The following is a 24513-nucleotide window of genomic DNA, read 5'->3' on the forward strand; positions in this document are numbered from 1 at the left end:
TATTTATTGAGCTCTTACCGTGCAGAGCAGGGTACGAAGAGCTTGGGAGAGTACAGTATTACAGAGTTGGTAGACACGTTCCTTGGGATGCACAACGAGCAGGGCTTTGATGATCATAGGTTTGTGTCTCTGGCCCTAGCTGGCCTCGTGGCTCAGTGGAAAGAGCCTGGGCTTTGGAGTCAGAGGTCATGAGTTCGACTCCCGGCTCTGCCACTTGTCAGCTGTGTGACTGTGGGCAAGTCACTTAACCTCTCTGTGCCTCAGTTCCCTCATCTGTAAAATAGGGATTAAAAGTGTGTGAGCCCCACGTGGGACAACCTGATTACCCTGTATCTCCCCCAGCGCTTAGAACAGTGCTCGGCACCTAGTAAGCGCTTAACAAATACCAACATTATTATTGACTTTGAACAGCACCTTGGAAACTGCTTCTAGGCTGGTGACGGTCACGGATTTATGAAGTGTGACTCCCTTCCTCTCCCTGCCCACAGTTCGGTCGGGTCCGTTGCCCCTTCTAAGATTCCTATGTAATAATAATAATTGTGGTATTTATTAAGCACTTACTATGTACCAGGGACTGTTCTAAGTGCTGGGGTGGATACAAGCAAATTGAGTTGGACACAGTCCCTGTGCTAAGTAGGGCTCACAGTCCTAATCTATAGGGTTGAATCTGAAATAGCATAGCTCTCCTGATATTCATAGAATCCCAGATAATGTAGAGACCTTATTAGGGCATATTCTCCAGACTGGTGAATGACTCACTCTACCCGAGCGAGACTGGGTCTAAGTAGTGGGGGGTCTAAGCCTACTAGGGGAAGCAATTTGGCCCAGTGGAAAGGGCCTGGGAGTCGGAGGACTTGAGTTTTTTTTTTTAATTAAGCGCTTACTATGTACAAAGCACTGTTCTAAGCACTGGAGAGGATACAAGGTGATCAGGTTGTCCCTTGTGGGGCTCACAGTCTTAACCCCCATTTTCCAGATGAGGTAACAGGCACAGAGAAGTTAAGTGACCAGCCCAAAGTCACACAGCTGATAAGTGGCGGAGCCGGGATTAGAACCCACGACCTCTGACTCCCCAGCCCGTGCTCTTTTCACTGAGCCACGCTGCTTCCCACACAGTTTATTCTTGCATTCAATAGTATTTATTGAGCGCTTACCATGTGCAGAGCACTGTACTAAGCGCTTGGAATGTACAAATCGGTAACAGATAGAGACAGTCCCTGCCCTTTGATGGGCTTACAGTTTATCTGTGTCTGTTTCCTCATCTGTAAAATGGGGATTCAATAACTGTTTTCTCTTTTATTTAGACTGTGGGCCCCATGTGAGACAGATTTTTATCCAACTTGATTATCTTACATCTACCCTAGAACTTTTTTAAATAGTATTTGGGAAGCACTCACTATGTGTCAAGCACTGTTCTAAGCGCTGGGATAGATACAAGTTAATCAGGATGGATGCAGTCCTTGTGACATATGGAGCTAACAGTATAAGGAGGGAGGATAGGTATTAATCCCCATTTTGCAGTTGAGGAAACTGAGGCACAGAGAAGTTAAGTGACTTGGCCGGGGTCACACAGCAGACAACTGGCAGAGCTGGGATTAGAACCGAGGTCTTTCTGACTCTCAGGCCCCTGCTCTTTCCATTAGGGCATGCTGCTTCTCCGTCGATCATAATTGCAATCCCGGGTCTCTGAGCACCAGCCGCACTCCCAGCTAATAAGTAGAAGCACTGATCGTGGCTTAGTGGAAAGAGCTCAAGCTTGGGAGTCAGAGATCATGGGTTCTAATCCCGGCCCCGCCACTTATCAGCTGTGTGACTTTGGGCAAGTCACTTCACTTCTCTGTGCTTCAGTTACCTCATCTGTAAAATAGGGATTAAGACTGTGAGCTCCACGTGGGACAACCGGATTACCTTGTATCCACCTCAGTATTTAGAACAGTGCTTGGCACATAATAATGTTGGCATTTGTTAAGCGCTTACTATGTGCCGAGCACTGTTCTAAGCGCTGGGGGAGATACAGGGGAATCAGGTTGTCCCACGTGAGGCTCACAGATAATCCCCATTTTACAGATGAGGTAACTGAGGCACAGAGAAGTGAAGTGACTTGCCCACAGTCACACAGCTGACAAGTGGCAGAGCCGGGAGTCGAACTCATGACCTCTGACTCCCAAGCCCGTGCTCTTTCCACTGAGCCACGCTGCTTCTGTGGGCAAGTCACTTCACTTCTCTGTGCCTCAGTTCCCTCATCTGTAAAATGGGGATGAAGACTGTGAGCCTCACATGGGACAACCTCGTTCCCCTGTATCTACCCCAGCGCTTAGAACAGTGCTCTGCACGTAGTAAGCGCTTAACAAATACCAACATTATTAGTAAGCACTTAACAAGTGCGATCATCATCATCATATAAGCTCCTGGTGGGCAGGGAATGTGTCTACCAACTCTGTTGTATGGTACTCTCCCAAGTGCTTAGTACAGTGCTCTGCACACAGTAAGTCTCAATAAATATCACTGATTAGGTGCTTATAATGGATGAAATCCTCTACCAAGCCCTGGGTAGACCATTGGTTCAGACACAGTTCCAGCCCCCAAGGGGCTGCCAATCTAAAGGCAAGGCGGAAGAGGGACAGATATGCCCGAAGAGACAGAGAGAGGAAAAAAGAAAGCGGGCTAAAATAAACCAATAAAAAATGGCCCCAAGGACAGTAAGAGTTCATTAATGGCTGGAGGGGACAGCTTTCCATCTTCTTGTCTCCAGTCATTACTGAACGCTTAAATGATGGTATTTATTGAGTGCTTCTGTGAGCGGACACCTTACGAAGTGCAAAGTCAATGCATCGCAACCTTCCCAGTGTTCTAAGGGTCCGACAGGACTTTTGTCCTTCCTCTGGAGGGTGAAACTTAGGTCCGTCTGGGACGGTGCAACGAGGAGCCATCTGGCTGCCCGGGACCAAGGCTCTGTTCTCTCCTGAGGTCCGTCAGGGAGGCGGTCTCATATGGTGCTCTTCTCAGGGAGCCCCGAGATACAGACGTGAGCCGTGGCCCTCCCTCCACTGGACTTTCTCGGAGAGGAACCCGGGATGGTGTTTTCCTCAAAGGGCCAGTGTTCCCACAGGGGCAGTGTGGGACCGCGGGGTGACCAGTTAGTTCCCCGATGGACCGGCCGTTCTGTTTTCATTCTTCTCTTTCATGGGGATTTGGCTATGAAGCATAAAGGCCGATCTGTGAGAGCTGTGAAGAAAATTGAGCTGTTAAAGGAGAAATTGTTAAGACAGCCAGCGGGGTGGAGGGGAGAGGTCCTAACATCTGTCTGCAGAATTCAGGCGGGGACTATGTTGTTCGACATTGTGAATTATGGTCTTTGTTTTTGGCCTTCGTGTGTCTCTTGGAATGTGGCGTCTTTCTGCCTCTCCCCACCCTGCCTTTCTGTCAGGCCTGGCCAATGTGGGACCTGAGCAAGTGAGAAAATGGTAGCTATTGTGCTCTCAAGCCGTAAACCTTTCTCAAGATCTTATCACAGAGGCAGTGTGACCTAGTGGAAAGAGCAGGGGACAGGCGGTCAGGAGGTCAGGGTTCTAATCCCAGCTCTGCCACTGGCCTGCTGCAAGACCTCGGGCAAGTCACCTCTCTGGTTTCCCGTTTCCTCATCTGTATAATGGGGGGTACATTACCTGCTCTCCCTTCCTCCTAGATTGGGAGTCCCATTAAGGACAAGGATTTTGTCCATTCTGATCATCTTGTATCTACCCAGCTCTTAATAAACATTTAATAAATATAATTATTATCTTGGTTCGGCTCCTGGCCTCAAAAGTTGCTGAGCTTGCAGGGCAGAGACTATGTTTAACTTGCCTGCTCTCTTTTTTTTAAATGTTATTTTGTTAAGTGCTTACTATGTGTCAGGCACTGTGGGCTGATTCACACATATTCATTCATGAGCAGGAAACATCCTGGCGTGCAGGGAGGCTACTGGTCGGGAAAGTCCCAAATCCTCTGCATCTGATCATCCGTAGAGCCTCCAGAGAGAGCACTGGGGCTTGGAATCAGAGGACCTGGGTTCTAATCCCAGGTCTGCCACTTGTCTGCTCTGTGACCTTGGTCAAGTCATTTAACTTCTCTGTGCCTCAAGTTACCTCATCTTTAAAATGGGGATTAAGACTGTGAGCCCCATGTGGGACATGGACTGTGTCCAACCTGATTAGCTTCTTTCTACCCCAATGCTTAGTACAGTGCCTAGCACATAGTAAGCACTTAACTAATGCCATTTTTTTTAAAAGCCCAAGCCTGTACAAGCAGGAAGGGACTGGAGTGTTCAGGATCCTGACTAGACTCCCCTGTGAAGGAACCCTGGCTGTGGCCCTTCCTCGGTCTGTCCTCAACTTGGGTGGCTCATCTCCTGTTGACGATGAATATTTCGATTTCCAAATTCTCCAGAGCCGGTAATTATTCCCCCCACATCCTGAGCATCAGCGACAGCCAGCGTTGAGGCAATAGTTATTGCCACATAACTTCAAGGGACAGGACTCATGAGGAGAATGGGCAGCAACAGGCGTCCTGAGCAGCTACCCGGTGCTGCGCTAAAACAAACTTTCAGCAAGCAAGGAGGGCAGAGCAAACATTTTAACAAGAGTGAAGTGTGGTCTCGAGCCTCGCGGTCTACCAGCGACCGCCGGACAAGACAGAGCAGCCTGATGGAAGGCAAATTTGGAAAGGAGTTGCTTTCCGTAAACTGAGACTTAGGGGGGAATCCATGAGAAGCAGAACGGTTTAGCGGAAAGAGCACAGGACAGTGAGTCAGGAGACCCAAATTCTAATCCTGGCTCCGCTGTTTGTCGGCTATGTGACCCTAGACGATTGTTCTGACGTGCGTGTGCTTGTGACAGAGTGGAGGGGGTTGGCTCCCCAAGCCCAGGAGGGGACTATTTTATTGCCATTGTTCTTGTCTGTCCGTCTCCCCCGATTAGACCGTAAGCCAGTCAAACGGCAGGGACCGTCTCTATCTGTTGCCGACTTGTTCATTCCAAGTGCTTAGTACAGTGCTCTGCACATAGTAAGCGCTCAATAAATACTATTGAATGAATGAATGACTATGTCCCTGGAGGAGAACCCCTCCACAGAGGCAATCCGTTAATCAATTAATCAGTGGTATTTATTGAGCGCTTGCTGAGGGCAGAGCACGGTTTGGGATGCTTGCCCAGAGATCTTGTGCTTGTCCTCCTTAATCCAGTGCTTAGAACAGTGACTGGTGCATAGTATGCGCTCAACAAGTTCCACAATTATTATTATTAATGCTATATATTGAGCACTTTCTATGGGCAGGGCACTGTTCGTGAGGCTTGTCCAAAGATTTTGTGCTTATGATCCTAAATCAATGGTATTTCCTGAGTGCTTACTGTGGGCGGGGCGATGTGCTATGTGTTCGGGAGACTACAGTTCAATGAAGTCAGTAATCTCTTCCTATTCTTCCCATTCTTGCTCCCCCTCTCCTTTTTTAATGTTATCTAAGTATTTTACTATATGCCAGACACTAAGCACTGGGGTAGATACAAGCTAATAAGGTTGGACCCAGTCCATGTCCCACATAGGGCTCACAGGCTCAATCCCCATTTTACAGTTGAGGCACAGAGAAGTGAAGTGACTGGCCCAAGATCACACAGGAGACAAGTGGCAGAATGAGGATTAGAAGCCAGTTCCTTCTGAATCCCAGGCCTCTGCTCTACCCACTAAGCCATGCTGCTCTTCTTTTCCTTCTCCCCACTTCTTCCTTCCCCTTCCCCCTTTTCTCCCCTCTCACCCTTTATCCCCCCTTCTACTTTTCTTCCTTCCTCCCTTTTTTCTCGGCCCCCACCTCCCCTTTTCCCTCCCCAGTCTCCTCCCCCCGGCCCCTGCCCTCACCCTTATGCTTGGTTTGCCATGGGGAAGGTAGAATCTGACCCTTGTCCACAGGGAGACACTGGTCTTTTCTGCTCTTCCAATCCTGTTTCCTGGAGCTGCTTCATATCTTCCTGTCTTGGTGTGTGTGTGTGTGTGCGTCTGTGTTTGTAGGGTGCTCCCTCTAGGATTGCTGGTGCTGTTGGCCACCGGTGCTCTGACGTGTCCTCTGGCTTGGGCTGGCAGTAACAGGGATGAACGGAGAGGGGAGTGATAAGCTTCTGGTTTGCATAATAATCATAATAATTATGATACTTAATCACTTAGTATGTACCAAGCACTGTTCTAAGTACCAGGGTAGATACAAGTTAATTAGGGTGGACACAGCCCCTGTCCCACATGGGGCTCACACTCTTAATCCCCATTTTACAGATGAGGTAACTGAGGCCCAGAAAAGTCATACAGCAGACATGTGGCGGAGCTGAGATTAAGATCCAGAACCTTCTGACTTCCAGGCCCATGCTCTACCTACTATGCCACGCTGCATATCGTGCCATGCTGCGTATCGTCTTACATCTGGGTTCCAATTCGGGTGCATCTTAGGGGCTCCACCTTGCGCAAGCTGATTCCAGCTGGGGATGGCAGAGCTGAGGACGAAATGGAGGTTGAGGGGAAGAGCTAGAGCAGGTCAGAGGTCATGGCCCTGTGGGTGACCCTCCAGACTCTCCACATCCCAGGGGGCTCCTGAGGCCAGGAGCCAAGGTTCCTTTTGGGGGTAAATGGTCGGGCTGCTCTCGGAGGGGCAGAGGGCAGGACTGTGGGGGCTGATCCTCAGACCAATAGGCTAGAGCTGTCTTGAAGTACTGAGTGCTCTCTTGCCAGAACAAGACAGAAATCCCTGATTCCTTCCCCCTTTTAGATGATGTGACTTCGGTGCCAGGCAGCTGCAGTATCTGGTAGGCAGATCTGCGGTTTGCAACCTCTGAGTGGGTAGGGCCTGGGCCCCGGCCGATGCCATCGACACTCAAATGACCCAGTTTCTTTCTCTTGGACTGATCTGGCTCTCTTGCCTCCACAGAGACAGTGTCCAGTTGGAACAGAAAAGAGTGGCTCTTCCTGCTCTTGGCCACCAGTTCCCTCCCACCTCCTCTGTGGCAACTGGGGATCACCTCGATTAGGTCAAATAATCAAATTTATAGAGCACTTACCGGGTACAGCATGGCGTAGTGGATAGAACACGGGGCTGGGAGTCAGAAGGTCATGGATTCTAATCCCGGCTTCGCCACTTGTCTGCTGTGTGACTTTGGGCAAGTTATTTTACATCTCTGTGCCTCAGCTACCTCATCTGTAAAATGGGGATTGAGACCCTGAGCCTCACGTGGAACAGGGACTCTGTCCAACTTGGTTTGTATCCACCCCAGCGCTTAATACAGTACCTGGCTCATAATAAGTACTTAATAAAATACCATTATTAGTATTGCAGAATACTGTGCTAAGCATTTGGGAGAGTATAGTGTAACAGAGTTGGTAGACGTGTCCCCTGCCCACAACAAAATTAGGACTTGTCCAAACCACTTTGCGTGTTCGGAGTGCAAATTTTTCCAGCTGAGGCCGGTGCTGGCCCAAGCAGGAGCTGTTTCTAACTTACAGGAACCTTGTGCTGTGGGTGGCCTAGTTCTTTTTGAGCGGGAATCCTCAGTGGGCCTCAAGCTCCTAGCCTGCCCTAATGGAAAGGACACGAGCGGGGGAGTCGGAGGACCCAAGTTCTAATCCTGACTCTACCACTGCCTGCTCTGTGACTCAAGTCACTCAAGTTCTTCATCTGTAAAATGGGGATTCAATCCCTTTGTTTAATGGCATTTGATAAGTGCTTACTCTGTGCCGTAGTGTGTACTATGGGATAGGTAATAGTAATAATAATTATGGTATTTTTTAAGCACTTACTATATGCCAGCCACTGTACTAAACACTGGGCACTGTACAAGATAATCAGGTTGGACGTTGCCCCTGTCCCACATAGGGCCCACAGTCTTAATCCCCATTTTACAGATGAGGTAACTGAGGCACAGAGAAGTGAAGTGACTCGCCCCAAGTCACAGAGCAGACAAGTGGAGGAGCCGGGATTGGAGAACCCAGGTCCTCTGACTCTCAGGCCCGTGCTCTTTCCACTAGACCACACTGTCTCTCTGTTCTCAAAGTTGTGAATCCCATGTCGCCAGGGACTGCATCCAATCTGTGTTTATCTTGTGTCAACTCCAGTGTTCAGTACGGTGTTTGCCCATTGTAAACACTTAATGAATGCCATCATTATTTTTGATAGATGCAGCCAAACCCAGTTTCCAGCCTCCGGCCCTAACTCCAAAGGTGTATCTATGGCGCAGGCCAGATTTACTCAGGAAATGGGGCTCGTATACAGTACGTGGAACTCTTGCCTTCTAAGAAATGTCTGTCCGTTTCCTCCTGGCTGCAACTGGGCCGTGACCTCCATTTCCCAAGAGTTTGCATCGGGAGAGTGCAGTCAGAGCACCCTGGCAGACACTCCCCAAACGTGGGTCTCACATCTGCCACTAACGCAAACCATCTGTCCGGCCCAAGTAGGCTCTTAACACTGTTTCCTTTGGACGAAGTTGCTAACTTTTCCCTCCGTCTCCAGTTTGTGTCTTGTAAACTGCTGATCTCGGATTCTCCAATTTCCCCCGAGCCTTGTGACGTGGCAGCTCCAGGCTGAGCTCGGCTTGGTACCCCGCCCACCCCCACCGACTCGCTTCCCTCCTCTGCGATCCCTTCCCTCCCCTCTGAGGGGCTTGTTGGATAGGACATCTCCTCCAGAGCTGGCTGGGACTCTGGGATTTGCTGCCCTGGCTGCCCATTGCGGGGGGATGAAGGTGGGCATAATGATTGCGTCTCCCACACCCTTTCCTCAACCGCTGCCCTGGCACTATGGGAAACAGTTGGGGCAAGTTACTTATCTACCACCCTTGGCATGTCTCTGGCCAGGGGAGCCTTGTTGGTTGGTGATAGTTTTGTGGGTCAGTTTCCTCTGATGGGAATCAGCGACAGATATTATAGAGGAATAACAAGATTCCTCAAGAGACTTTTTGGGGGCACAGGCCAGATAGGCCCAGATTCACATCCTGGACAGGTACTGAGGGAGGGGCAGAGAGAAGATCCCTAACCTTCGGTGGTTGGTGGTCAGATGTGGGGGTGACGGAGCGAGATGGCTGCCGACAGTGCCTCGGTCCGGGACAGAACAGCAAAGCCACATGGAAGCGTGAAACGAGGATGTCCTCGGGGGCAGGACTAGATCTAGGAGCTGGTTTCTAAGGTTGCCTCCCATCCCTGGGCCCAGTCGCCAGCCCATCACATGAGCCTCTGGTGCCTGGATGAGTTGGCGCGTATCTCTCCGTCCATCCCCAGGGGCTCTCCCCTACCAAGATGACTCCAGAACTGTGGGAGATGGAGACTCGGGGCCAAAGAAGTGAACGCTCAAGCCGCCCCTCAGGGCCCAGTTTTGGTCTTGTGCCATATCAATTTCCACCCACGAGCAATGGCAGTGACCCAGTTCTGCCAGCAGCCTGGAGGGTGCTTAGTGCAGTCCCATAGGAGCTGACAAAGGTACCCGATGCAGCTTGACCAGGCTCTGGCCAAACAATAGCCTCCACGTTCAACACCTCCTGCTGTTTGAGCTACCCCAGTGTCGGAGCCCACAGCTCATTCAATCACTCAATCGTGCTAATGAGTGCTTTCTGTGGCAGAGCACTGTATTAAGTGCTTGGGAGAGTACCACCCATCAATATAAGAGATACGTCCCCTGCCCACAATGAGCTTACAGTTTAGAGGGGAAATGGGGAAAAACCTGGAAAAGGTGTCCCAAAATTGGCTGCCTTCCCACACCCAGTTGATTCCCCAGATGACCATACCTGGTGAACTTAACCGTGTGGTGCAATAATAATAATTATTATGGTATTTGTTAAGCACTTGCTGTGTGCCAGCTACTGTATTAAGCACTGGGGAGGATATAAGCAAATCGGGAGGGACACAGTCCCTGTCCCACATGGGACTCCCGATCTCCATCCCCATTTTCCAGATGAGGTAACTGAAGCCCAGGGAAGGCCCAAGGTCACATAGCAGACAAGTGGCAAAGCCGGGATTAGAACCCATGACTTTCTGACTCCCAGCCCATGTTCTATCTGCTACGCATACAACGATGAATCAGCTACAGTCACACCGGTAGTTGAGATCTTTCCATCAGTGGTTCATCTTTGAAAGCAAACAATAAGTCTGGATAACTGTCCAGGAACAATCTGATCACTCTTGCCCAGCTAGGGGGGCGGGAATGAGTCAGGTCACCTGAGAGCGGTAATCTGGAAAGGCTTCTTGGAGGAGGATAGGTTTTTGTTTCAAAGAGGTAGCGGTTCAGCTCGGCAACTCCCAACCTTTCTCAAGTTGTGATGTTATTTTGACCCCATAGAGAGGAAGGGCTCGCTGGGTGCTCTGTAAAAGTCATGGAACGAGGTCCATTCTAAGCGAAGATGATAATAAATCAGGCTGAGCACTTACTGTGTGCTGAGTACTGAACTAAGCGCCCGGGAGAGTACAAAATAACAGAGTTGGTAGACATGTTACATTGATAGGGAAGCAGCATGGCCTAGTGGAAAGAACATAGGGCTGGGAGTCAGAGGACCTGAGTTCTAATCCAAGCTCTGACACTCGCCTGATGTATAACCTCGGGCAAGTCACAATTTCTCTGTGCCTCAGTTACCTCATCTGTAAAATGGGGATTAAGACTGTGAGCCCCATGTGGGGCAAAGACTCTTGTCCAACTGGATCAGCCCGTATCTACCCCTGCGCTTAGAACAGTGTCTGACACATAGTAGGCACTTAACAAATACCATCGAAAAAAAATCAATCAAAATTTAAAAAACACATTTCCTGCCCACAAGGAGCTAACAATATTCTCTTCTGATCAAATATCTCTGCAAGGATCCTTAAAGTACTTCCTTTAAGTAAGTATTGGAAATCACATCTCTGGCCAATAAAAAACTAGGTCTATTCCAGGAAAAGACCTAGAACCTGGGACGACTAGACGTTGAGCCAGAGGTCATTCTAAAAGGTGGGCTGGCTTGAGGAAGTAATGATTAATTAGACTGTGAGCCCGTCAATGGGCAGGGATTGTCTCTATCTGTTGCCAAATTGTACATTCCAAGTGCTTAGTACAGTGCTCTGCACATAGTAAGCGCTCAATAAATGCTACTGAATGAATAAATGAATGTAGGCTCCGGATACTAAGCCCGCGAAGCCGGATTAGTAGAACTATTTAGAGGTTGGCACAATTTGCCAGGCTGTTTTAGCTAATTGTTCCCCCAATCTCTTGTGTTCCTCTTTAGATGCAGATGTTGGACAAGTTTCCAATGGAAGGTGGCCAGAAGGACCCCAAACAAAGGATCATCCCCTTTCTGCCTGGTAGGTGGGCCCGTCCACCTGGGGCTGGTGGCAGTGGGCCGGGAGAGGAATCACGATTTGGTCCTGGGGTGCTCTCAGCCTTGTGGAGTTTTCACTCTGAGTTTCTGATTCTCCTTTTAGAGGGAGGTGGGAAGGCTGGGGAGAACTCTCTGATTCTACCGTCATGACTGAAATTCATGAGGCGTGATTTAAAAAGAAAAAAATCACCAAACTGAAGGGGAAGTATCTTTGAAGCAATCCATCATATTTATTGAGCGTTTACTGTGTGCAGAGCAGTGAACTAAGTACTTGGAAGAGTACAGTATAACAATATAACAGACACTTTCCCTGCCCGCAACAAGTTTACAGTAGAGAGGACTTTTGCTGGGGGAATATGTGGTTGAGGACCACTTTTTTTTTTAAAGGACTCTAAATTTGAATCTTTTAAAAAGCTTATGCATAAAGTTGTTTCATTTATCCTGGCCTTCAGGCAAGGCTCCCCGTGTTGAAATGGGTTTAGATTTGGGGGTGTTTAGTATTTTCCCTCAGGGACTAGTGAAAGTGGCTCCTTTTACTGGGATGCCAACCCCTTCAGCTAAGGCCGAGGGTCCTTCGGGGACCCTTCCCCGGCCTCTAAATACTCCCCTCTGGCCTTTCCTGTAGCCCAGGCGGTGGCAGGGAAGGGTCTTTCATTCAATCGTATTTTTTGAGTACTTACTTTTCCCCAAGAGGCCATGGGAGTCTGACATCTCCACTCAAGCTCCAGACTGTAGCATCAGCAGACAAGGCACAAAAGCAAACAGCAGTGCTGTGCAGTTTTCTATTCCAGGAAGAACGGGCAAAAGGTCTGATTTGCAAAGTAAAAATTACAGTTTGGCCTTCTTCCATCATCGGAAAAAAAATCCCACCAGTTCCCACAAAAGCTGCTGTTTTGCAAAGCTGGTTTTTGTGTGCTTGCAGCTGGCCCCTTGAACCACCGGGTAAAGCTGGGGGTGGGCTCCCCCGCACCCGTTCCCCACCCCCACATACCCCTACCTCTCCCAGTAGTGGGATCCCCAGGTGCCAAAAGCAACAGGATTTCCGAGTCCGGGGCCACAGGATCGAGAGCTCAGTTTATCCATTTCCCCTGCTGACTGGCATTAAAACCACCCCAGCGCCTCCTGTGCATTTCCCACCCAGGGAGGTCCCGAGGGGTCACACTTCACCCCACCAGGAAATGTTTCCTTATGTCTAACCTCCCTCCTGTCACTGGCAGCCTCTCCTGAGGGGATCTGGAGAGGTGCCTCTGTTCTGGGGTGGGGAGCCTCTCCTGAGCTCCTCCTTCCCAAGGCTCAGACGTGTTCTTTCCCCCCAGATCCATCTTCCAGAAGAGTCATGTGGGACACGAGTTCCTCTGCCAGAAGTCAGAACGCAGGGTCTGGCAAGCTGGTGAAGTTGGACCTACTCCAGATCCTTCTGGGCCAGGCTTTGGGAACGGGCTCTGTGTCCAACTCCTCCTTAAAGGAGCCACGCGACCGATTTCACAAGACGGGCTGGGGCTCCAGGGTTTGAGCCAATGGGCCCTTGGGAGGCTTTGGATTGCCACATCAGGAGCACTGACGATCACCGTGAGGCCCTTGGCCTTGGGGACAGCTGGGGGCTCTAAGCTCCGGCTCACGAGGCTAGGGTGGAAGGTGCCAGTATGGCTCGCTTCTGAGTCAAGGAAGAGAAGGAAGCACTGGGGGTCCCTGGCTCTCCATCTCTGATTTGGGGGTACAAGATTTCTCCCCGTGTTCCTCTAGCACGGTTCTGGGTGAGTCTCCTGCTGGATCTGAGTGTACCGTCAATCGGTATTTATTGAGCATGTATTGCGTGTTGAACACTGCACTAAGCACTTGGGAGAGTAAGGTGGGAGTAAGCAGGCATGAGCCCTGGAGTTTACAATCTCGCCGGGGTAATGGACATTAACGTAACCTAAAGAAAGGAGAAAGCAATGGAATATAAGGATATGTATATAAGTGCTGTGGGGACATATGAATGCCCAAATGCATAGGTAATAATAATAATTGTAGTGTTCAGTAAGCACTTACCATGTGCTAAGCACTGTACTAAATCCCGGTGTAGATACAAGATCATCAGATTGGACACATCAGGCAAGTGGTGGAGCCAGGATTAGAACCCAGGTACCCTGACTCCCAAGCCTATGTTCTCTCCACTAGGCCACACTGCTTTCCTAGGTGGCCCATAAAAATCATAGTTGTGGTATTTGTTAATCACTTACTGTGTGCCAGACATTGTACTAAACGCTGGGTTGGTTTCAAGCAAATCGGGTTGGACATAGTCCCTGTCCCATAGTCTCAATCCCCATTTTATAGATGAGGTAACTGAGGCACAGAGAAGTGAAGCGACTTGACCAAGGTCACACAGCAGATATGCGTCGGAGGCGGGATTAGAACCCATGACTTCTGCTCCCAGACCCATGATCTATTCACTACATCATGCTGCTTCCCCATAAGAGCTGAAGTGGTATCTTGGGGGACTACAGGCTACCTTTAAACCAACCACTGTGACCTCCCCACTGCCCTGCCTTGTTCTGCTCTGGAGATGGAATTTAACTCTTATCTGTGCCGGTCAGTCAATCATATTTATTGAGTGCTTACTGTGTGCAGAGCACTGTACTAAGCACTTAGAAAAGTACAATAGAACAATAAACAGAAACAATCCCTATCCACAATGAATTTACCATCTAAGTTGGGAACAGATGTAGTGGATAGACCATGGCCCTGGGAGTCAGAAGGTCATGGATTCTAATCCCGGCTCTGCCACTTGTCTGCTGTGTGACCTTGGATAAGTCACATCACTTCTCTGGGCCTCAGTGACCTAATCTGTAAAATGGGGTTTGAGACTGTGAGTCCCATGTGGGACAGGGACTGTGTCTAACCGGATTTGCTTGTATCCACCTCAGCGCTTAGTAGAGTGTCTGTCACATAGTAAGCACCTAACAAATGCCATTATTATTACTATTATAAGTAAATAAATTACAGATGTGTACATAAGTGTTATGGGGCTCAAAGGGGGGGGTGAATAAAGGGAGCACGTCAAGGTGACGCAGAAGGGAATGAAAGAAGAAGAGAGAGGGCTTAGTCAAGGAAGGCCTCTTGGAGGAGATGTGCCTTCAATAAGTCTTTGAAGTCGGGGAGAGTCATTGTCTGTGCCCTCTTAACTGAGTCAACCAACCCAGTTAGGTGCTGGATAGAGGTGGATTCCCCAGGAACCTGCTGCAGCTTCTCCACACCTTCACCCCAAACCTGGTGTGGAGGAGATACTTCGGGTCTCGGAGGGCCAGGACGGGCCCGACTCAGTCCATTGGATACATAAGCTGGGACCTGCAGGCACCTTCTCAATGGAGAAACTCTCAGAAAAAGGCTCAGGGGGCAACTGGAGACCCTCAGAGAGTAAAGCCTCAATCTCTGCTCTGCTCTCTGCATCTCTGCCCCACTCTCTGCCTCCCTTAGATGTCCAGAGAGAGATCACCCAGGCTGCAGAAACTATCCAGCTAAGAGTCTTCTTTGGCCATGCAGGCAGAGAGCCCTTCACCCCAATCTTCTGGAGTCTGTCTCAGCCCAGAATGGGAAAGGCCACACCTTTCAAGAGACCAGTGTAGATTCTAGCTGGAATAGCCATTCTGGCCACAGAGTCAGCCCCGAGACTGTCCAAGCCTCAGGACTATCCCTGATTCGGCTGTAGCGGGGAAGAGGAAGGGAAACTCTGGCTCCCCTGGGAGCTCTGATCAGGTCATGAGGAGAAGGGGGGATTTGTCCCATTGCTGGGTTCCCAGATTGGAATAGAGCCTAGGCCAGAGTGGATGCCCTGGAATCATCTGCCCTTCCATCCACCTGCCCTCTGTCCGCCCGCCGGCCCACTTTCCCTTTTGAGGAGGAAAGCATCCACCCTCAGAGGCAGAGGTGGCACTCAGAACAGTCCATCCTCCAAGTGGAGCTCTAGGATTGCAGGGGAGATGGAACTAAATTGGAGTGGAGGGAATCCTTTCCTCCCCAAGGGCAGCAGGGATTAGTTCAAAGATTGGAGTGGGAAGGGATCTCTGGCTGACAGATTTATACCTCCTTGAGTCTTTGGACCAGGTGACTGACATCCAAGGAAAAACCAGTGAGCAACTGAAGGATGGCCTCCTCTACTAGTGAGTGGCTAGAAGGTGACCCTATCCCTCCTTACCCCCTGGGGTCGATGAAGCCTTTCGGTCGTTCCTTCAACTTCACCAGAACACTCTGCCTTTTTGTTCCCGATGAAGCATTTCCTGCTTAGTGTTGTCACCCCTGGGTCAGAGGTGGCGGAGGGCAGCAACCGGATCATTTCTCTCTGCCTCGGTTACCTCATCTATAAAATGAGGATTATATCTATGAGCTGTATAGGGGACAGGGACCATGTCCAACCCAATTATCTTGTATCTACTCCAGTGCTTAGTATTGTGCCCGGCACATAGTAAGTACTTAAAAAATACCATAAAAAAAAATAGGGGTCCCAGCTCTGCCACTAACCTGTTGTGTGACCCAGGGCAGATTGTTTGAACCTCACTGACCCTCACGTGATTTCCTGCCTGTAAAATAGGGATGATGATTTCCTGCCTCTCTTTACCTCACAGGGATGTTGTGAAGCTAAAATGAGATAATGTGGGGGAAAAAGTATGAGCACATTTTCAAGTCACTTTATTATTGTCTCTGGGGTGTGGAGAGGAGACTGAGAGTTTTTACAGGCTGGAGGCACTGCTAAGCTCACTGTGGTCAAGGAACTCGTCTGTTATATTGCTGCATTGTACTCTCCCAAGCATTTACTGTAGTGCTCGCACACAATAAGCGCTCAGTAAATACGACTGATAGATTGAATACTGTTGAGATTGTAATAGTGAGTTTATCTTATCCCGTGCAGGAAAAATCCTCTTCCGTCGAAGTCACATCCGAGATGTAGCAGTGAAACGTCTGATCCCCATTGATGAGTACTGTAAGGTGAGTGGGTCGGAGTGGTGCCTGGATCAGCAAGCCAACCTGCTTTGGGTTCCTAGATTGTCTCTGCTGTGGTGGCCACGGGCCTGATGAGGATGTTCAGCCTTTGAGGATCGAGAGAGCCGGATCGACAGAGAGGGCTGGAGAGATGCCCTTCATGAACCCACCTCCCCTATCCCTCAATGTCACCCCCCAATTCCCCACTTCTTTCTTGGTTTTCTCTTCTCAGGCAACTGAGCGCTGCTGAAAAATCTCCAGCTGAACTGAAGATTTTCCAGTTTAAGGCTGAATTGTCAAAACCATCTTTGTTCTAATCCCAGCTCTGTCACTTTCTGCTGTGTGACCTTGGGCAAGTCACAACTTCTCTGTGCTTCAGTTATCTCATCCATAAAATAGGGATTAAGACTGTGAGCCCAATGTGGGATAGTGACTGTGCCCAACGTGATGAACTTGTATCTACCCCTGCGCTTAGTACAGTGCCTGACACATAGTAAGCGGCTAACAAATACCATAAAAACCAACAACAACAAAAAAGGATTCTCTCAGCTTCTCCTGTGCCCTCCCAACCACCTGGGCCCCCCGATGACTCCCTTATGATATTGTCTGTCCTGCCTAATTCAATCCTCAGGCTCCTTCTGTCCCTTCCTCCTTCTTCATGAATCACCAAAGAGCACAGGTCTGGGAGTCAAAGGATCTGGCTTCTAATCCCCCTTTGCCTGCTGTGTGACCTTGAGCGAGACACTTAATTCTTTGTAAAATGGGGGTTAGATGCCTGTTCTCCCTCCCCCTTAGACTGTGGGACAGGGACTGATTATGCTACGTCTGTGTGGTGTTTGACCTGTAGTAAGCACTTTAAAATTATAATTACTACTGTCAGTATCAATCAGTTGTATTTATTGAGCACTTACTGTGTGCAGAGCATTGTACTGAGTGCTTGTGAGAGTACGTCACGACAGTATAACAGACACATTCCTTGCCCACAGTGACCCTAGTCTAGTTGGGGAGATAGACATTAATATAAATAAGTAAATCACGAATATGTACACAAGTGCTGTGGGGCTGGGGTCAGGGGTGGTGAATAAAGGGAGCAAGTCGGGGTGATGCAGAAGGGATTGGGAAAAGGGGAAATGAGGGTTTAGTCAAGGAAGGCCTCTTGGAGGAGATGTGCCTTCGATAAAGCTTTGCAGGTGGGGAGAGTAATTGTCTGTTGGATATAAAAAGGGAGGGCGTTCCAGGCCGTAGGTAGGATGTGAGCGAGAAGTCAGCGATGAGATAGATGAGATCAAGATAAATTTAGAGGAGCAAAGTGTGCAGGCTAGGTTGTAGTAGGAGATGAGGTAGGAGGGGGCAAGGTTATTGAGTGCTTTAAAGCCAAAGATAAGGCATTCCTCTTTGTTGCAGAGATGGATGGGCAACCTCTGGAGGTTCTTGAGGAGTTGGGAAACGTGGCCTGAACGTTTCTATAGAAAAATGATCCAGGCAGCAGAGTGCGGTATGAACTGGAGTTGGAAGAGACAGGGGGCAGGGGGGCCAGCAAGAAAACCGATACAATAATCTAGGCGGGATAGGATGAATCCTTGGATTAACGTGGTAGTAGTTTGGGTGGAGAGGGAAGGATGAATTGTAATCAGTGTTAGGAAAGTTGAACTGATAGGATTTAATAATAATATTATCTGGCAACCTGCTTTGTAGAGAAGAGTGTTTCAGACTTTCCCTATCCTTACAGCGACTTTGTCTTAAGGGTTGACTTGCCAGTGCTCCCCTCTCTCTCACAAAATGAAAGATTTTCCTCCTTCTCTTGGCCCTTTTCTCATCATCAACTTCCCTCTTTGCTTTGCCTCTTGATGGTTACACATACTCAATTCTTCCCTGGCCCTTCTCCAACCTGAAACGTGGCCTCCCAGACAGGCTCACACTTGGTTTTCTGTATTTTAGCCAGTTTTCTGTCTAAGGCAGAATGTTCCCTCCAATCCCAGGAGTATCTAGATGCTGTCCTGTCTCTATTCTACCATTTATAACTGAACTCTTTAATTAAACTTGCTATAACCGGCTGTTTCCATTTCCTGTTTACATACTCTTTTCCAACTCCTTTCCACCTGGATTTCATCCTCCTCTCCCCTGAATGTGACCTTTTCCTGGCTCGTTCTAACATTCTCTGTTCTCTTACTATCCTGCTGGACTCTCTCTTCTTTGGATATTGTAGATCATCTATGTTGACCCTTCTTTCCTTCTCAAAAGTGTTTGTCCTCAGCTTCAGGGGAGCAGTTCTCTTCATTTTCTGCCCACTTTGATTCTATTGGCTTCTCTTCTCCTTGCTCTACCATGGCGAATGTCCCTGATGGTTCTGGGCTCTCTGCTCTTCTTCTGCTAGATCATAAGTTCCTGGATGACAGGGATTTTGTCTACCTCTACTATTGTACTCTTCCAAGTGCTTAATGCAGCACTCTGCCCAGACTAAGCGCTCAATAATTACCATGAATTGACTGACTGATATGTATTCTCTGGGGAGTTCATCCAGTTTCGGCTACGACTTCTCTGTGTATGTTTCACCAGATCTGCATCTCTAGCCCCGTCCTCTCACCTGCTTTCTAATCTCTATCTCCTCCTGCCATACCATGATAGTCACTGCTGTGGTGATTATCTCCTCCCTGATATCTCACTGCCACCTCAGACCTCATACTTCAAAAACAGTGCTCACTCACCACCGTCCTAAACACTTTTCTCTTCCCAGCTTCCACGACATCCCTAACCTCCAGGCACAAAACCTCTCTCTCATATCTAAACCCCCAATTCAGCCTGTCTCTGAGCCTAGCCAATTCTCCCACAGCAATATCTCACCAATCTACCCCCTCCTTGGCCTGGGCCCTCACCCCCTATGACTGGATTATTGCAAAAGCTTACCTGTTTCCACAGCAAGAATCAGTATCCTCAGATTAGCGCCCCCCTCATTCTCCTCCTCCTCTTCATCCTCCTCCTCTTTCCTCTCCTTCTCTTCCTCCTCCTCCTCCTTCTGCTTTTCCTCATCCTCAGAAACCCCTCTGAGAAGCAGCATGGCCTAGTGGAAAGAGTACAGGTGTGGGAGTCAGAGGACCTGGGTTCTAATTCTGTTGTATTTGCTCTCCTTAGTGTTTAAGACAGTGCTCTGCCACTTTCCTGCTGTGTGACCTTCGGCAAGTGACAATTTCTCTACACTTTCCTCAACTGTAAAATGGGGATACAACACCTGTTTTCCCTCTTACTTAGCTGTGAGTTTCCTGTGGGACAGGGACTGTGTCCCATTGAATTAAAACATATCTACCCAGCACTTAGAACTGTGCTTGACCAATAGTAAGCGCTTAACAAATACCATTTTTATATCACTGGAGTTTCAGGCTGGAGAGCCAAGGCCATGATGTAACATAACTGAAATCTACAGAATCTATAGAGTTATAGAGGGTGTGCTTAGAGGGAACCCAAAATTATCGTATCTCACAACTCTAAGGTGAGAAGACATCCGTTGAAGCTTGAAGGTGAAAAATTGAGAACCAAGTAAAGGAAGCATGTTTCCTTTCATTCAGGGAATGGTAAGTAAATGTTCTTGTGCAGGCAAGAAATGATAGCATGTTCTCAGGAAGTAAATATATAAATATAAAAAATAAAGGGGCAGGGGCCTGAGGGGGTGGGGAGGCAATTAGGAACATTGGATGGTTCATCCATGATCATGAGCTTGCCGTGCAGAAGGGCAACCATCACCTGATTCTTCTAAGCATCCTGGAACCTTTGTTGAAGAAAAGGACTTGGGCTGGATGTTGCTTCTTCCTCCTCCTCTTAGTCAACACAGAACATTCCTTCCTTCCATACCCAATCATTGATGTCCATTGCCCAGAAACTTCCTCCCCACAGTAACAAACCAGCCTAACGAACTGACATATTTATCCTAGAGTAAATTCTTCCCCAATGTTCTGCTTCCATGTAAGTTTACCTATTTCTTTAGGGACCAGAGCCAGTCTGTCTTCCTAAGTCAGTCAGTCATATTTATCTAGTACTTATTGTGTGCATAGCACTGTACTCAACCCTTAGGAGAGTACAGTATAATAATGTGAGACACATTCTCTGCCCACATTGAGCTTACAGTCTGGAGGGGGAGACAGACAATATAAATAAATTACAGATATGTACAAGCTCCCGAACAACAATGGAGTGCTCACTTCAGAGTATCGCAAGGGCGGGATGCTGTTTTCCGAATCCGGGGACCTCCTGACTCCCCTGACAGGGTTTTCTTCAGGAAGAGTCCAGGTTTTCTCCGGTTTTCTCCTGCTGTGCAGCATCCATCCAGATTTCTTTTTAGTGGTACTTGCTAAGCACTTATATGTCAAACACTGTACTAAACGCTGAGATAGATACAAGTTATTCAGGTAGGACATAATTCATGTTCCATGAGGCGCTCATAGTCCAAGTAAGAGAGAGAACAGATATTGAATCCCCATTTGCAGTTGAGGAAACTTGCGGCACAGAAGTCATTTCACAAAATAGCAAGTGACAGAACTGGGGATTAGAACCCAGGTCTTCTGACTCTTGGGCCCATGCTTTTTCCACTGGGCCACGCTGCTTTCCTGACAGATTCTTGGCTGCCTTAGGCAAATCCCACCCTTCAATCATTATGATGATTACTTTCCTAACTTTATTCTTCCCTTGCATTCTGGGGCCCTTGGCTCTTCCCATGACTTTACTTTGGGTTCCAAAGGAAATATTCCTCAGTGATAAGAGGCTTCAACTGTTGGCTCTTGAGAGTGGTGTAAAATGGAGCAAATCCATGTAACTCTTAAGTGGGAAGGTGCCAGTAGATTGTTGTGTGGTTCTGGCAGCATTACTCTTTTAGCCATTACCAGATGATTAAGTGTCAGCTTGACTCGCCTGACTTCTCTGGCCCAAGAAGGACCAGTCAGAGCCCCTTGGAGGGGCCAAAAACAGGGGCGAGTTGCTGAGAGAAGGCAGCGCAACTGGACTAGACCTGGCTGAAGCCTGAGCAGCAGTGCCGGTCCCCTTGGCGGCCCTGATCAGAGACATGATTATTTTCTTCTAGGTGTCTTGGAAGTGGAGTATTATCACCCCTTGCCTCTGCAGGAGCTGCTTACCCTTTTTGCGGGCTACCTAGGCCCCACTGGCTCTCCCTGTATGGTAGCCAGCCCCTTTGTCATTCATCACTTTTTTTTTTATGGTATTTGTTAAGTGCTTACTATGTGCCAGGCCCTGTTCTGGGGTAGATACAAGGTAATCAGGTTGGACACGTCCATGTCCCACAGGGGCAAGGTTCAAAGTTGTAATCCCCATTTTAAAGATGGGGCACAGAGAAGCAAAATGACTTGCCCCAAGTCACCCAGAAGACAAGTGACGGAGCCTGGACTAGAGCCCAGGTCCTTCTGACTCCCAGACCCATGCCCTGTCCACTAGGCCGTGCTTCTCCCACCACCTGGGAGCCCAGTCTGTCTGAGGGTGATACCGGTTGTCCCTCCAGCCAGTGGCTTTGGTGCCATGAGCTGGACCTTCCCCAGGTCCACTACACAGGAGCAAGCTTGGGAGCTGTGGCGAGCTCCAGACCCAGCATCACTCCCCGCCGACCGAATCAGGCGGGTGACTAGCTGCGACTCACCTTCCCCATCCCCTCTTCTGAGCATTAATGTCTGTGTCCCCTTTTTCTCGGTCTCCTCAGGCCCTGATCCAGTTACCCCCCTACATCTCTCAGTGCGATGAGGTCCTCCGCTTCTTTGAGACGAGACCGGAAGACCTGAACCCCCCAAAAGAGTAAGTTGGTCTGCTGGGAGCCTCCCTTGGCCTAGCTGGAAAGCCATACAAGTGGGTCAGTCCATTTCGGTTCTCATCTAGGATCCTGGATGGTGGCAGCTTTGCAGGCAGCGGTGGCGACAGCAGGTCAGGGCCGACGCCGCTCCCAGGCTACCCTACAGCTCAGGGAGATGGGAGGAGAACTCAGCTCAGTGGTTTCTTGGACCACGTAGAGCTGAGGGAGCTGCTTGCTGTAGACCAGTCCAAGCCCCAGGCTGAATCTCCCATTACTGCTGCCATTTAAAACCACTGGCCCACCTTCATACCTGGCTCATCCTTTGAGTCCCTCTCAAAAGGACCAGCCCGGCAAATGGTTTAGAGCACGGGCAGTCAAATAAGTGATTCAGAGGTGAGGAAAGCATGCCAATGGATTCAGTATCTACCTTTGCTCTCCCCACCCTCAAGTAGGCACCCTGTCTCCCAACCCTCTTCACAACTGCCTTTTTACTCCCTCTGCCTCCATATTTGTTTGGTCATGTTGGATGGAGGTGAAGCTTTTTTGGGGGTGAAGGGTGACCTCTAATGTTGGGGGAAGAGAGGGCTTTTGGGGTCATAGATTCAGCTGGAGTCGAAAGGGCCACAAGAGGCCCCCCACTCCTTCTCCATCCTGTCTCTGGAGATGGCTATGCTTCAAATCATCTGCAGAGCTATAACCAGAACATTATCCTTGTAGGAATTTGCAAAAGATGCCTTCTGCAGAATCCACATGGATGACCTGGCTCTGAGCCAGCTTATAGTTTTATGCTCTATGAGATACCTCAGGAAAGAAGCCAGCCATTTCTAGTCGTTGCCACTAGCCACGTGGCCCTGCAAGGGGATTCTTTATCGAAGCCATGGAAAGATTCATTCATTCATTCAATAGTATTTATTGAGCGCTTACTATGTGCAGAACACTGTACTAAGCGCTTGAAAGATCAATAAGAGTAGTAATACGAGTATAAAGACTAGCAGTAGTAGTAATTGAGAGCCCAATGGGTGCAATACACTGTACTAAGCGCTTGGGAAAGTAGAGAAGAAGCAAGAGACATATTCCCTGTCCACAAGAATCTTACCCTCTAAAGGTCTGTGAGGTGAGAGGTGCCTTTGGCATAAGAGATGAGAAAAGATGGTGGCCATAGGTCTAGGACCTGCTGCGGGGAAGGGAGTTGAAGGTGGGAAGGGAGGCTGAGCTACTGAGATCCCAGGAAATTTGACAGGCATTCCAACCCAGGTTTCTGTTGGTACTTACTTGGTGGAAATCTAGAACATTGTAATACTGGTGAGACTGTCCAGTCTAAGCCCCCTCGGACGGACCGTGGGAGTGAAAGGGAAAGAAAGTGAACGAAGCAGAGGTAGCCTGCAGGTAGAAGGAGGCTCAGATAGATCAAAAAAGACAGGGGTGAGAGACTCAGAGCAGAAGGGATGAGATTTGTCTACGAGTTCTGACCTCTTAACTCCTTACGATCTCACATTTTCTACTGCCTCCACCTGGAGGCAGGACCACAGGCGCCTAAAACTCAAAATGGCCTAAACTGACCTCTTCTTCTCTCCTTCCCTCTTCCCTTTCCATTCACTGTCAGTAACCCCACTATCCTCCCCATTTCTAAAGCTCTACACCTAGGTAGCATCTTGAACTCATCTCTGTCTTTCACCTTCCACATTCACCTTGTTCCAAAGGCTGCCAGCTTTTCCCCACATTATTTCCCAAACCTACCCCTTTGTCTCCACTTTTATAGCCGTTCCCATGGCCTCTCAGCTGGACTTTGTGGAGTTGTCCTTTGGTTTAAAAGCCAAGCTGCTCCTGCTGAGATTGTGTCTCTACTGAAAATCCCACTGAAAATCACTTGCACTCTGTATCTAGGAAAATGCGGCAGCATGCCTTTTCTGGATCTTTGCTATTCAGATTGAACATTGATCAGACAGCAGTTGTTAAGGAGAGAAAATTGTGTCCTACTGCCGGAAGGATATACGCTTGAGATGTTTTTGAAGATTCACACAATCTCATATGGGCCCCTTCATGTGGCCCCCCGACATGAAAAGGCCAGTGGGGAGAATGGGTGTCTTCTGTCCGTCGGGAACAGAGACCTCAACAGCAGCAGTTGCAACTGGGCCCGTACCCATTTCAGTGTACCATCATAGAGATGTTACTCTCAAGGATCAGGGGGTGTCTTTCTGCTTTCTTGTGAAACCCAGGGTAAAAACAAACTGGACTACTGCCTCAGCTTCCTTACTGATTTCCCTGCCTCCAGCCTCTCCCCTCTTCAGTTTATCGTCCACCCGGCTGCCCAGATCATCTTTCCAAAATGACATTCAGAATGTATCATTTCCCATCTCAAAAATCTCTAGTTGTTCCCCATTTCTCTCCCCTTCCAAACAAAAACTCTGGCAGCAAGACACTTTTCTCCTTCTAACA

At 48.8% G+C, this 24513-nt stretch overlaps 1 protein-coding gene across 1 annotated transcript in view; it reads left to right on the top strand.

Moving 5' to 3' along the window:
- SH3PXD2B (SH3 and PX domains 2B) overlaps positions 1-24513 on the top strand; it is an 81578-nt gene that overhangs the window by 34002 nt on the left and 23063 nt on the right. Inside the window, exons 3-5 of the mRNA XM_029049969.2 lie at positions 11250-11325; positions 16228-16304; positions 21991-22082. Coding sequence (XP_028905802.1) covers positions 11250-11325; positions 16228-16304; positions 21991-22082 — 245 coding nt within the window. The remainder of the gene's footprint in view (positions 1-11249; positions 11326-16227; positions 16305-21990; positions 22083-24513) is intronic.

The sequence above is a fragment of the Ornithorhynchus anatinus genome, chromosome X1 (assembly GCF_004115215.2).
Source record: "Ornithorhynchus anatinus isolate Pmale09 chromosome X1, mOrnAna1.pri.v4, whole genome shotgun sequence".
NCBI classification, from domain to species: domain Eukaryota; kingdom Metazoa; phylum Chordata; class Mammalia; order Monotremata; family Ornithorhynchidae; genus Ornithorhynchus; species Ornithorhynchus anatinus.